The 14,060-nt window shown below is 47.4% G+C and overlaps 7 protein-coding genes across 7 annotated transcripts; 2 read left to right on the forward strand and 5 right to left on the reverse strand.

Moving 5' to 3' along the window:
- Positions 1–33: 33 nt before the first annotated feature.
- Positions 34–2,020, reverse strand: N7487_005322 (uncharacterized protein; the record flags this gene model as incomplete). Its single annotated transcript, XM_056873069.1, has 3 exons — positions 34–1,011; positions 1,451–1,869; positions 1,921–2,020. The coding sequence occupies 3 exons, from the start codon at positions 2,018–2,020 to the stop codon at positions 34–36; spliced, it is 1,497 nt and encodes a 498-aa protein (XP_056730789.1).
- Positions 2,021–2,597: 577 nt separating this feature from the next.
- Positions 2,598–3,696, reverse strand: N7487_005323 (isopenicillin N synthase family dioxygenase; the record flags this gene model as incomplete). The annotated part of the gene is made up of 3 exons (XM_056873070.1): positions 2,598–3,263; positions 3,315–3,479; positions 3,541–3,696. The coding sequence occupies 3 exons, from the start codon at positions 3,694–3,696 to the stop codon at positions 2,598–2,600; spliced, it is 987 nt and encodes a 328-aa protein (XP_056730790.1).
- Positions 3,697–4,148: 452 nt separating this feature from the next.
- On the reverse strand, positions 4,149–5,067 carry N7487_005324 (SDR family NAD(P)-dependent oxidoreductase; the record flags this gene model as incomplete). Its single annotated transcript, XM_056873071.1, has 5 exons — positions 4,149–4,349; positions 4,412–4,418; positions 4,469–4,730; positions 4,778–5,002; positions 5,052–5,067. 5 exons carry the CDS (start codon positions 5,065–5,067, stop codon positions 4,149–4,151), a joined length of 711 nt encoding a protein of 236 aa, XP_056730791.1.
- A 518-nt stretch (positions 5,068–5,585) lies between these two features.
- N7487_005325 (acyl-CoA dehydrogenase family protein) lies at positions 5,586–7,094 on the forward strand (the record flags this gene model as incomplete). The annotated part of the gene is made up of 5 exons (XM_056873072.1): positions 5,586–5,874; positions 5,926–5,951; positions 6,023–6,200; positions 6,257–6,580; positions 6,640–7,094. 5 exons carry the CDS (start codon positions 5,586–5,588, stop codon positions 7,092–7,094), a joined length of 1,272 nt encoding a protein of 423 aa, XP_056730792.1.
- A 297-nt stretch (positions 7,095–7,391) lies between these two features.
- On the reverse strand, positions 7,392–9,272 carry N7487_005326 (fungal specific transcription factor domain-containing protein; the record flags this gene model as incomplete). Its single annotated transcript, XM_056873073.1, has 3 exons — positions 7,392–8,292; positions 8,374–8,539; positions 8,600–9,272. The coding sequence occupies 3 exons, from the start codon at positions 9,270–9,272 to the stop codon at positions 7,392–7,394; spliced, it is 1,740 nt and encodes a 579-aa protein (XP_056730793.1).
- Positions 9,273–10,053: 781 nt separating this feature from the next.
- Positions 10,054–12,005, forward strand: N7487_005327 (fungal specific transcription factor domain-containing protein; the record flags this gene model as incomplete). The annotated part of the gene is made up of 3 exons (XM_056873074.1): positions 10,054–10,208; positions 10,232–11,330; positions 11,409–12,005. The coding sequence occupies 3 exons, from the start codon at positions 10,054–10,056 to the stop codon at positions 12,003–12,005; spliced, it is 1,851 nt and encodes a 616-aa protein (XP_056730794.1).
- Positions 12,006–12,109: 104 nt separating this feature from the next.
- N7487_005328 (uncharacterized protein) lies at positions 12,110–14,015 on the reverse strand (the record flags this gene model as incomplete). The annotated part of the gene is made up of 5 exons (XM_056873075.1): positions 12,110–12,449; positions 12,513–12,653; positions 12,707–12,890; positions 12,958–13,012; positions 13,065–14,015. The coding sequence occupies 5 exons, from the start codon at positions 14,013–14,015 to the stop codon at positions 12,110–12,112; spliced, it is 1,671 nt and encodes a 556-aa protein (XP_056730795.1).
- Between the last annotated feature and the right edge of the window lie 45 nt (positions 14,016–14,060).

Consider the following 14,060-nt stretch of genomic DNA (forward strand, 5'->3'; position numbering starts at 1 on the left):
AGAAACAACATAAGTACTGGTAACAGTAACACATCATATACACATAAACTTGATATCCCCATCCCGTAAAATATCTGGCCAGCTAAATGTTCCTCCACACAAGCTCACATCGCGTCTTTTGGTCCATATTGTCTCAAATATCTGTTGAGCAACTGATGCATGAACCAACGCTGTCGTCCGAGCACAATTATCAAACCATGACGAAAAGAACACCTGTAATTCAGGACTAACAGCCTCACAAGCAGTGATAAAAGCTGGCCAGATCAGCGCAGCATTGCTACTATCCTTCTGATGGCTTTCCTCCTGTTGAATTTGGATTAGGTAGCCCCGAATTGCAGCGACCTTGCCCTGGAGCATTATAGGATCAATTTCGTATATTCGGCGATGGAAGAAAATTGATAATGCCGTGTACATTGCTTGAGCTGTTGCAGTCATGACTATTGAGAGGGTTTCATCGTAAGGTTGAACACAGCTTGGGTTTGTAGTGGATAGCAAATGATCGATAGCATTTTCCAGACCCTTTGCTCGAGTCCAAAATTCCTTCAGGCTGAGTCGACTTTCTGCTGCAGCAGACATCATTGAAAAATCTCGCTCGTTGGCAAGGCGGATCACTTGGGACAGTAGCATGAGAAATATTTCATCGATTCCGTATAGTGTGGGAAATAATGTTGAGCTCCATCGGCCGGGTATCGCGAGGTGGAGATCACGTTGTGCCATGCCTGGGTCTTTTTCCATGCTCATTGTGGTTGTCGAGAATATCAGATTGGGATAGACACGGAAGTCACCTCCATATATTGTGTTGTCGCTCAAGGTATCGCTTGTCCCGGAGGGAATCACGGTCAATCTATCAGCAATGCAGGTTGTCTCGGCCATAATTCGCATATAGGCATAACAGTGGTGCAATGCTCTTTTGTTGGCTGACAGCGCCGGTTGGCTGAGTCCCTTGACACAAATGAGTTTTTCTGTTTGGACGAGATAGGCGCGTCGCATTTCCGGGTCGCCTTTTATCATCTGTATGAGGGAGAATGTTAGCTGTGTACAGCAGATCTGTACCGAAGTCGTACAAACGCGTTTGAAAGACTGAGCATTGCCATCAGAATCTCCTTATATTTGCTCATCTTTGTTGCTGAGATACAGCTTTCTTCCATACATCTTTGGAAGTGGTATTGAGCGCGTGTCAAGTAAATCCCCCCGAGGCTTTCCAATACTCAAGGCAAGCCACTGAATTATTCCCCAAGTGAAAGGCACTTGTGCTCCATACAGCATTTAATAGAGCAAGCCGTGCATGGTTGGAAGACCCATTAAGCACCAGTTCTGCCACAGTGCCCATCGCGCATGGTATTACCAGACTCATCCAAGGTGTCTCCTTTCCACGGCGTAAAGGAGAAATTAAAGGGACGATTCGGTCTTTGTAATGAGATAACAGACTCCAGCCCTCAACATTACCTACGGATACATAGGGATTGAGCTCTGCTGGTAGACTCAGCTCGTGGAAATTCGCCCCAATGCTCTGAGGTGGCTCTAGACTGGGCTCTTCTGAGATCAAGCTCTCACCGTAGTCTGTATTCAGAGCATCTAGGGCGTCCAGACTGAACACTGACTGATTAAAATCTTCCTCTATTGGCAGCTCCTCAAGCTGCTCGAACCAGTCAAGGAAGGATGGAGGCAGCTCATCTGTATTGGAAGGTGATGGTTCAAGCTGCGGCGGTTGTGGGCATCTGAAAGCACCAAAAGGTCCCCGAAATAGCGAGGATGGGTTTGAGCAACTGATATCCGAGTCGAACCTTTCTAGATCAACAATTGCCTGGTCGGGATTCTGGTCGGGTACAGAAGAGATGATCTCAAGGGTCATATCTCGGCGTTCGACATCTGCCAAATATCGTCAGAATTAGCCGATTAGAGTTGGAATCGAAGGCAGACCTGTGAAGATCGGGTGGCGGTGCCTGGCCGCATTTCCTGAATTCAGCCATTGAATATCCTCTTTGTCATTAATAAATGTTAACTGTACAATTCCTCGCATATTGAGGGATGTTGTGCCTCGGGGAAGTTGCGGTTCTGATAAAGGACTCTTAGTCTTCGTTGGGACAAACCCTAAATGGGAATGTGATTCCGATATCGATATCGTAGACATCAACTATGTACCTGGCGGTTATCGAGCTTTATATTCGATACCTAGTAAGCATTATAACCAATTATTCTACAACGGTTTATACTTACGTCTAGGTAGAATCCTCCAGGTCGCAACACTCAATGGTTATATCTGAAAGTCCAAAGGTCAAGGCCTCGGAACTTCTTGCTCTATTGGGTCATTACCCCTCTTCTCATGGATGGTTATCGAGTCGTGTTCTTAATCTTCCAACGTCATTTTGAGCTCCAAGTAAACATTGTAGACGTCAAATAACAATACCCGCCTCAAAGGCTAGACTATGTAGATGTCTAAGGCGCAATAGTGTATTTACTCGAAAAGGAAGAAATTGTTCTGAAAAATTCCCTACATACCTATGATTCAGGTTCGATAAAAGTTATTCAATCTGAAGAGTAACCTAAGCACATAAATACATGTATAACTAGACGCCATATTATAACCAGACGGCTGCTTAGGAGAATAACTTGGCGATTCGCAGATTGTTGTAGTCCCAGGCTGTAATGTCCTCATATTTGCACGGAGTAGAAGGCGTGATGAACTTCTTCAGTGGAAACAAGGAAGCGATACGGTTCGGCTTCGCAAAATAGGCAACAGAATAGCGCTCGGGGATCATCACATCAGAACCCACTTTGATGGTGGGTGGATAAGTTACCCGGTGGCATGCAGCCATGAATGTATCATTGGTCAGGCGCTGAAGAGAGTCACCGATGTTCAGAATAATCTCCGACTTTCCCCCTGACACAACATCGTGGAAAGTTCCCAGATTTTGTTGATCTTCGACCTGCAAACCACCAGTGGAATCTTGAAACAGCATGGTAATCGTGCCAAAGTCAGTGTGCTCTGCAATGCGCGTGGCGGTTCCATCTTCTAGGGTGGATGCTGGCACAGCTGGATAGTGAAGCAGACGGAACTCATTTTCGGCCTTGTTGTGTAGCAGTTTGAGCTCTGATGCTGAGATATCAAGGGCCTTGGCCAACGCGTCGAGAATCTCCAACTCGACCTTGAAGCAGCTTTCATAGAAATCTTCCATAAATTTACGGAAGCCGGGAAGTTTCTCGTCGGCAACCCAGATGTTGTCCACAAGGTTGTCGTGTGGGGAGCCCATATCGAGAGTTTCCTGTCCTCATTAGGATGGATGTTCATGGCGGATTGCGCAGGAAGCGCTCACCTTGATATCCCGAACAGACTTCCCTTGAGCCAGACCTTTCTCGTAGCCACTAATGGAAGAGATTGATTCCTGGCCAACATAACTGTATCCACGGTTGGGGTTTGCCTCGGGTGGATGTTTGGCAGTCATCTTATCCCCTAGTGAAAGAGAGAAGAATCGACGGGTCTTGCAAATATAGTTAGTGGAGGTACAGTCTTTGGTTTCCAAGGTTAAGTTAATTGCTTACATGGTCAAACATTTTGGCAATCAGATCTTCTGGAAGCCCGTGGTTCTTTAGTTTGGCCACTCCACGCGTTTTGAGTGTGTCTAGTAGGGCTGCCGAAACCGCATCTCTTTCCTCGGGAGACCCTTTCAACAGGGACAAATCAAGAGCTTGCGACATGATTTCGGATATTGGTTCGGGAGATTTGTTTGGAGTTATTGTCTAATGCAAGGGCTTGCTAGATTTGGAGTTATGAGAAAAGCGTCTTTCACCCAACTATATATATTCGATCATTGATGTGGTATCTACAAGTAAAATTTTCCGAAAGACCTTTATTTGGAAAGTAATATTAAATTTACAATAAGCAGGCCTGTAAAGTATGGATTACCTTCCATCCTATCTTCGTCCTTCATATGAAGCAAAAGTCCCAAAAAGACGTTCGTTCCAAAAAGGGAGCGCACGCCAAGATTACCCCAACAACGCGTATTCCAATGAGGAAAACAACAGCTGTGGATCACCTTCCTCTTTACATTCGCTTGATTGCATTTGGTTTTGTGTTCTATAGTAGAGATAGGAAAGTAATGTCACTTTATCTCGGGTGTTATAGAAGTGTAGATGTATTTTCTTGTAACTTACATATATCTACCTCCTGTACATTCAATACAAGTCGCCGTGACATAGGATGACATGGGACTAGCCAAAAACAGCATAACATTGGCCGCATCATCAACAGTACCCGGCCGCCCAAGAGGAATATCCGACGTGTCCCTGAACTTGCGCGCGTTCGCAGGGATGCCCGTGACGATATTCTGCCCAGCAAGCATAACCTTCTCCTCTGAGGGGGCTTGGTTAACCGCGTATCCATCCAGCCATAAGCGACGGCGTTGCAACGGACATTGTATCTTCACCATGTTAGCGAGGCCATTCTAGCACAGAAGCCGTCTACACATACCTAGCCCACTCCGCGGCGACAGTCTTGGTAAGTCCCAAAATCCCGGACTTCGCCGTCGAATAGTTAATCTGACCCATTTGGCCGTGCAGTCCTGATGTCGAAGATACATTGATGACAGTCTTGAGCATATCAGCAGTTTGAGGATCCATCCAGTGCGCGGACAAGGCGCGGATCATCCGAAAAGGAACATAGTTGTGGATTTTCATGATCATGTCCCATTTTTCGTCGCTCATCTTGTGAATGGCGCTGTCATAACAGAACCCTGAAAAGATCAGTATTGGACATATAGATATGGTGATTGTTGTGTACCAGCATTGTTGATTAGACAGTTGACCTTCCCGAATGCCTTCAACGCTGCCTCTACTGCTTTTGCCGGGAATGCTTCGTCCAGAGCGTCTCCCACAACACATGTTGCCTCGTGTCCTGCAAGTCGCAGTTCCTTGATGACCTCATTGGCTTTCGTCTCGTCTACATCCGCAAGTACGATTTTACCTCCTTTAGACGCGAGAAGTGTTGCTGCCGCCCGCCCAATACCTGTGGAAGGTTAGTGAGGCATGCGAATAGTTCATAGAGCCCAACAGACCTTGCGCGCCTCCCATGATCAAAACGACTTGTCCATCAATCCTAAGCAAGTTATGAACTCGTTTCCTTCTGAAAAGACTAAAATGCATCTACCTGGAAGGGTCACGTGGTTGGTTGTCATGAGCCAACTGTTTGGAGATTTGTTGCAGTCGTTGAGCCATACTAATGATTCTTGACCTTTTCTGTTCTCTTGTGAATTAAAAATTTGTTTCTTTGGCACAGAACTTATTGGCGCCTTTTCTGTGCCATGGCCTTGTCACTCTGGACGGTGGCATCAAATTCCGCGGAATTATCGAGCACGTCGGAATTTACTTCGGAATAATTAGTCTAGAATGCTGTCACGGCTCACGAGCCTAAACTTTTCGGCCTATCGGAAATAATGAGTTCTAAAGTATGGAAAACAATGAAGAGCGATATGCGGCACGGCACTCGAATCTCGCTAGAGTCAATTGAAGACTTAAATACAATAGACTGCTACTAATGATACCTTCTCTAATTCCTCAACAACTTTGTTAGAATACCATCTCTACACAAAATGACTTCATCCGCTCTAACTTCTAACATTCCCTTTGCTGATCCATCCTGGCACAAGGATACAGCTCACCCATACTACAAGGATTCCCACCGAAAGCTGCAGCGCTTTATCCGAGAGTATATCGACAGCGAGGTCACACCCAATGCAGGAGAGTGGGAAGAACAAGGATATGTGCCTGATGAGGCCTTCCAACGTCACGCGCAGCTAGGCTTCTTGGCTGCTGCAGTGTTCCCACTTCCGAAGGATTGTCTTGAAGGGTTGACATTGCCTGCGGGGATTCCGGCTGACGGTATGTTTAAGACGAAGCCACTGGACAAACACCGCTGACAGTATCTTCTAGAGTGGGACGAGTTCCATGATGCTATTGTGAGTGTTTTGAGAACACACCGTATGTTCAATATTGCAACGAAGCACTGACACGAAATGAAATCTGATAGCTCATCGACGAGATCGCCCGCTGCGGATACTTGGGTGTTGTCTGGGGAATCAATGGCGGAGCTACTACTGGCGGTGCACCCATCGCCTCTTATGGTACATTTGAGCAGAAGCAGAAGTACTTGTCGCCGTTGTTGCGAGGACAGCAGAAGCACTGTCTCATGGTGACGGAGCCAGATGGTGAGCCAAATAGGGAATAGGAAACTGTGCGAGAGGCTAATGTTGTTTAACTGTAGCCGGCTCGGATGTGGCTGGTCTGACCACCACGGCGGAAAAGTCCAAGGATGGCAAAAGCTGGGTTATTAACGGAGAGAAGAAGTGGATCACGCAGGGGCAGTTGGCTACACACGCTCTCTGTGCTGCTCGAACCGGTTCGCCAGGTGCTAAAGGTATCACTGTTTTCATCCTCGATATGAAGATGCCGGGAATCACAGGAAAGAAGATGTACAACTCGGGTGTCAGCAGCAGCGGCTCGACGTTCATTGACCTGCAGGACGTTGTGGTTCCTGTAGAGAATATCCTCGGCAAGGAAAACCAAGGGTTTGAGATTATCATGTCCAGTACGTTCACAAATCCCTAGTAAATGACGACTCGGAGAGTACTGATTAAGGGAAAACAGCTTTTACCCACGAGCGCTTGTGGGTTGGAATTACTGCACTGCGTCTGGGTCGTGTCGCTCTGGAAGACAGCTACCGACATGCGCTACGACGCGAGACCTTCGGCAAGAAATTGTTCGAGAACCAGGCAGTTAGGCTCAAGTTCAGTAAGATGGCGGGGCTAATTGAACCTGTCCATTGTTTGATGGAAGATATCGTACACCGATCGACACGCACTGCGGCCCTTGCCTTCTCGCCGTGGACTGCACTGCTTAAATTCCAGGCTGCACATAATCTCGAGAGCATCTCTCGCGAAGCACAGCAGGTCTTTGGTGGGTTGGGATACTCTAGGGGTGGACTTGGTGGGAGAGTCGAGCAGATTAGTCGAGATGTCCGTGTTCTGGTCGTTTCTGGAGGAAGTGAGGAGATCCTCATGGATATGATTGCGAAACAGCAGAAAAAGCTGGCGAAGCTGTAGGTTTAGATGCATGAGTTGATAGCGTGATTTTACATATCAATGTTTACATCCAGAATGTTATGATTGATCAAATCTTCATCATTATCCATATAAAAAGGCTGTACAAATGATCCTTAGCCTAGTTTATGCTTCTCTTTACCCACTGAACATACACGTATAATCATATCTGAAAGGATCACCGAAAGATACACGGCAAGGTCGCATAAGCGGCTGACTATTCTTGTATTATCCAGTGTAACATCCGGAATTTTTTGCTTCATTTTCATCAATATATTATCTAAACTTAATCCTTGAGCATCATAGATTGAGTCCATAAAGTGGATCTTCAGTCTCCCAGTTCCCAAAATCCATTATCTGTGAGGGTTGCGCATAGAAACCTGTGAGGCTGATGTTGTGAACGTCATATACCGAATCGAATGGGAACTCGAGATCAAATGCGAAATCAGAATCGGCGTTCCAGTTGGTCGCTGAAATGTCCATTGGAGCATGACTTGGTAGCATTGCTATTGGGACACTTCCTGACCTTTTCGCAAGCTGTTTAACAATATCCGATAGCCCGCAAGTGTTCATTATGGCGGCCAGGGTGTTGCGACTTCGTTCCGCTACTGGATACCACGGTATAATCTCTTCCAATGTCTCCATGATAGCAGCTAGCCATTTCCTCTCTGTTTCTTTATCTTCGTTCGGCTCTGCACTCACGATATCAGATATCAAAGCAACGGCAGCTGAGAGACAGGTAGGGTTGATGGTGGAGAAGATTTTAGAAGCACCATGATGTTGCCTATAAGCCAGGAGTAGCTTTGACACCCGGACTGCATTCGCTGTGCAGATTTGCTGTGAAATTTTGGTCGTCTGCCCTTCTAGGCATCGGTGTCGGGGCGCTGATTTGGGACCGCGGTTGAATATATAAGTTGCAAATGGGCGGTTGAGGAGGATTGTTGTAGATAGAAATTGGAGATGAAGAGCACAGACGCTCGGGGATATTGAGCCATTTGAATCCCACTGCAGCTCTTGAGGAAGATTCAAAAACCATGCGAGAAGTTTTCGGCTCACTTCAGATAGTTTGGTCACAGAGGAGTCTTGGTATATCCTCTGAGGGGGGCCGTTAATTACAGATAGGACATCATTTAGTAGAGATGCTAGCTCGACCCATGTCGCCACGAGTTGGTTACGTGTGCCCAGAGTTTGCGCGGAGAGTCTGGTGATGTTGAGGTCGTCCAAACGAATGGCGGTTGGCCGGCCCTGAAATGAGCTGTATAATCTTCAAAGTTGTTAGTACCCCCGGGCAGAAATAGCGCGAGAGGGAACTTGCTTGTCAAGAACGTAACATCCGTAGAGTGTCGCCTGCCGGACGCGTTGATCAACCTCAGTCAGCAGCCCAGCAGTTACCAGGTTCTTGCAGTCTTCATGTAAACCAAAATCGAACACTAAGCGGTACGCTATGCCTACAAATAATCAGCAAGCATAGACCAGATATGTGCTGTGGCTGCATTGGGATAACAAACCTGGGTAAATCCAGCACGCCCTGTCACTTCCCAATCCTGCCAAATAGTAGCCAAATAGGCACAAGCCCGGAATTGTGGCAAGAGTCGGATTCTCCATCTCAAATAGCAGTTCAGCTTTCGCTCGGCGGGTGTAAATAGTTGCCAAGGTTTCTCGGTGGAGTAGATCATCATCGAAATTCAGCGATCTCAGAAGTAGCGAGTATAGAAGAAACCGTGAGAAGTAATCTGACCGTTCCCCTAAAATATACCCTTCTCGGAAGGCCTCCTCGTCGATAATGGGTATTGCGGCATTCTGGTAATTGAAGAACAACTCAATCAAGCGAGTTTGGGTTTGGGGGCTATCGGCCATTGCCTCTCCATCGATGTCGATAGCGTTATCGCTTGGTGAACATGGGACCCTTTGTCCCGGGGAGGATTTTGTTTTTGCTTGAGGAAGAATAGAGACCATTCTCATGTAAGAAGAATAACCGAAGTACCTTAATTGACCGTTGTTATCCACTGTTAGTGGAGAATTGTCTGTTTCTTCCAAAGGATCCTCAAGCTCGTTCCGTGGAGTTCCGTGAGTGGAAGTGTGATCAGAGCTGGACTGAGACGATCTTCTGGCGAGTCCTGCTGGTCGCAACCCCATTTCACTTTCCATGACGTGGAGGTTGAGAACAACTTCACTCTCCATTGACGCTGGAGGCTGACACTCATGGTGTGCGTCTACGCCCGAGGGAACTGCATGACGGGGTAATTCAGCACGCATATCGAGAGAAGAGCGCCTAATAGACTGTAGGCGATCGCGAAGTTTCATTATACTCGAATCCCGTCTGCCCAGTACAGGGGAATTGTTTCTATGCCTGCGGTTCTTGCTGACACGATCACCATGGCTAGCAGTTGAGCTTCTCTGTCTGGGAAAATTAACACTCGACATTTTTGAGATAAAAATGCTCTTTCACCTCAAGATTGGGGGAATCTGAATGGAAGCTCTGTAATTCCGACCTGATTTACCGATTTGCGTTGCCGGGGGAGAAAGCGGGGGATCATCCTGGATTGGGCCAATAGGGCGGTCTGCTATGTAACCGTTGACCCTGGGCAAATCCTTTGCTCGTTATTCTCACTCCTATTGAGCATGACACGCCATGAGTCCTCAAGACTCTAATCCCCCGAAAAGGCCCCGAAGGGACAAATATATCTCTCGCGCATGGTAAGCTACCCCCTTCCCCCTTCGGATTCTCCAACAGTAACCAACGGGCATCTGCAGCCAGGCGTGCCAACGCCGGAAAAGCAAGGTATGATTTAAATCAATTAGCAAATCGGATTCTTCTAATTCAGATTGCAGTGTTCTGGTCATGATCCCTGTCTCAGTTGTGAAGATCGAGACCTCACATGCACGTACAATACCGGGAAACGCCGTTCAAAGAAAACTACTTTGAGAGGGCGACATCGGGTTGCGAAAGTGACAATACCAGATGGAAGAAGAAATTCTCCTAGCCAAGAATCCGGCTATAGAGCACCGTAGTTATCACCTCCCAGTCCCAGTGGACAAGACGCCTAATGATCATTTAGGCCAGCGATTCTGGAAACTGCTGAAGTGCGAGAACCGGAACCGTTACTTCACCCGCCGGTACATGCGAATCCATCTCCTAGGCCATGTGTTAGGAATAGTCTGTACAAATGTGTTGGAAAGGATCCCAACCCCATCTCTTTACGATCCCAAATCTCAGAAGCACGAGCTTTGTTTAACCCCGGAGAGAACACAGGATCCGAGAACGGGGAAGGCTTGTACAATTGCGGAGAAACCTATTTCATTGAGTTGCCTGCTTTCCCCAAAATTCAAGAATTACTAGACATTTACTCTGAGAATGTGGGTAGGCACTATCCTGCCATTCAGCTTCAAAGAGCCAGGTCTCGCATACATAAAATTATTGAAGACTTGGGATATTCTCCATCTGCTTGCGGAATTGATGTTCACTACGTCGCCGCACCAACAGTTGCGTTGTTGTGCATCATCATCTCTATTGCTGAGGTGACTGGGATTAACAGCTCGTCTTCCAACTCTCGGGCTACGATTTTTGCAAACCATGCTCGCAGCTTAATACAAATGGCTGACAAATTTTCTTCAAATCTGGAAGCTCTTCGATGCCATACCCTGATTACCATATACTTTCTGCATATGGACTTTCTGGATCTTGCCCTGCAGTCTATTGCTGTCACTGTTCGACTAGCAATGTCCCTTAAACTTCATCACCGATTACCGTCTCCCAGAGAAGGAAGCGAAGGAAGCGACTCCTATGACCAAAATCTGTGGTGGACAATCTACATCCTGGATCGTAACCTCGCATGCCTTGGTGGAGTACCTTACCTCATCAGAGACGAGGAAATTGATGCACCGAGACCAGCGCGGAATGGTCAATTCAAAAGTTTCTCTGCTGTCATATGTATCAGTTGCTCGAACGAACCTGACGAGCAAAGTGGGCCGATGGAGAAAATATTTCATCAGGAAGCCACGTACTTGGAAGCTCTAGCCCATCTGGGGCGCATTTGGGCTTGTATTTGGAACAACTTAGCTACTGATAGATCTGAACCTGTCTGTCAGTGGCAAACGACAGAAGCCTTGGATACCCAGCTTCGCATTCTTCAACAACAGCTCCCGGCTGAACTCGTTTGGGAAAGTCCGTCAAGCCTGAGCAGAGACCTAGAGATACTGCAGGAAACTGCAATGCAGCGACAACTGGTTGTTCTGATGGTATGACATTCCCCTTTACTCGGTATTTCTATCCCGATTACCCCCAAGGTACTGACTGACCTTTGAAATAAAAACCAGCGTATCAATACTCTCCGACTATTTATTCGACGAAATCCTGCTTCGAAGTGTACATGCCTGGACAGGAAATCCCCGCACGATGACGGCACAGCAATTTCAAGGAAAATCATCGAAACAATAATCGATTTCAGCACACTTCATCATGAAGGCCTATTACCAATCGGGCACGCTATCACCACAACTCTCGTCCAATGCATCCTATACCTGATTAAAGTCATCGATGAGTCAACCGATACGGGCGGAACGGAATCAGCCTCTGCTTCTGTAGTGTCGGCTTATCAGGTGTTAGTCGATCTGTCTGACCATTGTGTCTCTGCAAGGAATGCAGTTGAGACACTTGATGAGGCATTATTCCACCACGGAGACGGGCCAGCTCAATCTACCGCCGTAATCTTATCATGCGGTGGCTCTGGTAGTAGTAGCCATTTAGATGGGTTGGAAGGCACCCGTCCACAAGGACCACGTCGGATAAGAAGGAAAAGTAGTACTTCGGCTTCCAGCGAGGAAAATACCCGCGGACACGACCTTTTTGATTGCCTGCAAAAGAGTTATGAGAGCCTAGACAGCTTGCTACCGAATACAGTACCTACTCTATAGCGATGGATATATAACGCTGAGGAAATTGTCTCATTAGATTAGAGTACTGCAACTCATATATGAAAGTATGTTCAAGGGAGCAAAATGCTGTATTGACTATTGGTCTATAGCTTTGACTGCAGTGGGATACATCCAGTATCATCTATATCTTTGAGAAGCCGTCTGAGCAGCTTTCCAGTCGGGCTCTTAGGCAACGAATCGACAAAAATCACCCCTCCCTTCAACTGCTTATAGCCAGCTACCTGGCTCGCTACAAACTCAGTCACAGATCGCGCGGCCTCTTCCATATCTCGCCCAGTCTTCGCCAGCGGCTTCTCCGATACGATATACGCGCGTAGGAGGTCGGTTGCGTCGCGTTCACTCCACACACCGTGTACGGCCGCCTCTTTGACAAGTGGATGGTGGACGAGTATCTCTTCGAGCTCAAGAGGTGAAACCTGGAATCTATTGAGATAGAGTCAGCTTCGGTTGTGGCATAGATATGAGAGAAGATATTTGCTGTAGTACCCGTTTGACTTGATGATGTCTTTTATACGACCGCTGACAAAGAGAAAGCCTTGTGCATCTAAGTACCCTATGTCCCCTGTCTTGTACCAGCCACCATCTAGCATATGCTCTCTTGTGGCTTTGGGGTCTCCCAAATACCCCCTGGTGAGTGGTTGTCAGAATTGATCCCAGGATAATTTTAACAGAATTCTCACATCATAATATGCGGGCCCCGCAAGGTGATCTCTCCTGGTGCGCCATTATCGACATCATTACCAGTAGAATCAATGAACCTTATCTCGGCGTTGGTAATGAGCTTCCCCGTCGCATTTAACGGCATGTCTTTGTCGCGAGTGCCGGATTGTACGCATGCACCCGAGGCCTCAGTGCAGCCATACGCTGCAACCCGATTAGCGTTTGCTGCCAGGTCAAGGCGTATTTCAAATGAATTTGTGGATGCACTTACTTTGGCATAGTTTCACTCCGGGGAATACTGTTCTCAGATCCCCGGCAGTTTTCTCCTACACGGCTGTCAGTTACTCGACATCAACGCCACAACAGTAGAATACTTACACTTATGGGAGCAGCTGAGCATGTAAAATACTCTAAAGCCGGGTATGTGTATCGACGGGTGACCGGGCTTTCGGCAAGCATTTTCGCAACAGGAGGAACCAATCTAGCCAGTGTTGCCTTTCGCTCCGACAGAAGGCGACAATATGTTTCCAATTCAAACCGTGGCATTAGACATACGTAATAGCCTAGCCAAGGAGCTCCTGTAATGGCGACATATAGTGCATAGACATGAGATAAGGGCGGGAAGAAAACCTCGCGCATGTCACTCCTCCAGTTGTCAGGGTTGTCCGCACGCAATTGGTAGTTCACAGCGATGAGGTTGTAATGGGAGAGAACAACAGCCTTGGGATGGCCAGTGGTTCCGCTGGACAGAATAATTGCTGCAGGTACTTGTCGGTTGTCGCCACTTGCGAACGAGTGAGCCTCGATCTCCGGAAATTTCCCTTGGCCAACAGCCTGTTTTGGCCAACTGGACCATTGGGGATGAGCTTCCCCAAGTCCAATGATCTTGATAGCTGAGCTCGCTGGGCTGCTCAGACCGAGGCTCTTAACAAGTTTGCTAGAAGCGGAACTGCCCACAACAATGTAGTCTGGCTTGACAAGCTGAATACCATATGCAATTTCGGTTGGCGACAGAGAATCATTTATCAAAGAAACAGCACCGCCAGCCCACCATACAGAGTGCACGGCGATGATATAATCGATGCAGCTGGGCGATATCACGCTTACGACTTGTCCAGGCTTAAGTGCAAGAGCTTGCCGTAGCCAGGCCGCCCCACTCTTGACCAGGGCAGTGAATTCGCCGTATGAAACCGTCCTACCGCTGATGGCTTCCTCAAAGATGATTTTGGTCGGAGATATGGCGGTTGAGCTGTTCAGCAGCGTTGCTTCGGTCACACTGAGGTGGGTTGGGATTCGTACCCGGGTTTGGGAACGGAAGATGCGAGGCATGGTGTCGAGACTTCTCTGGCTAACTTACCAAAAAGATGTGAAAAT

This window comes from Penicillium crustosum, assembly GCF_028827405.1.
Source record: "Penicillium crustosum strain IBT 35664 chromosome Unknown utg000002l_segment0_segment0, whole genome shotgun sequence".
Classification (NCBI taxonomy): domain Eukaryota; kingdom Fungi; phylum Ascomycota; class Eurotiomycetes; order Eurotiales; family Aspergillaceae; genus Penicillium; species Penicillium crustosum.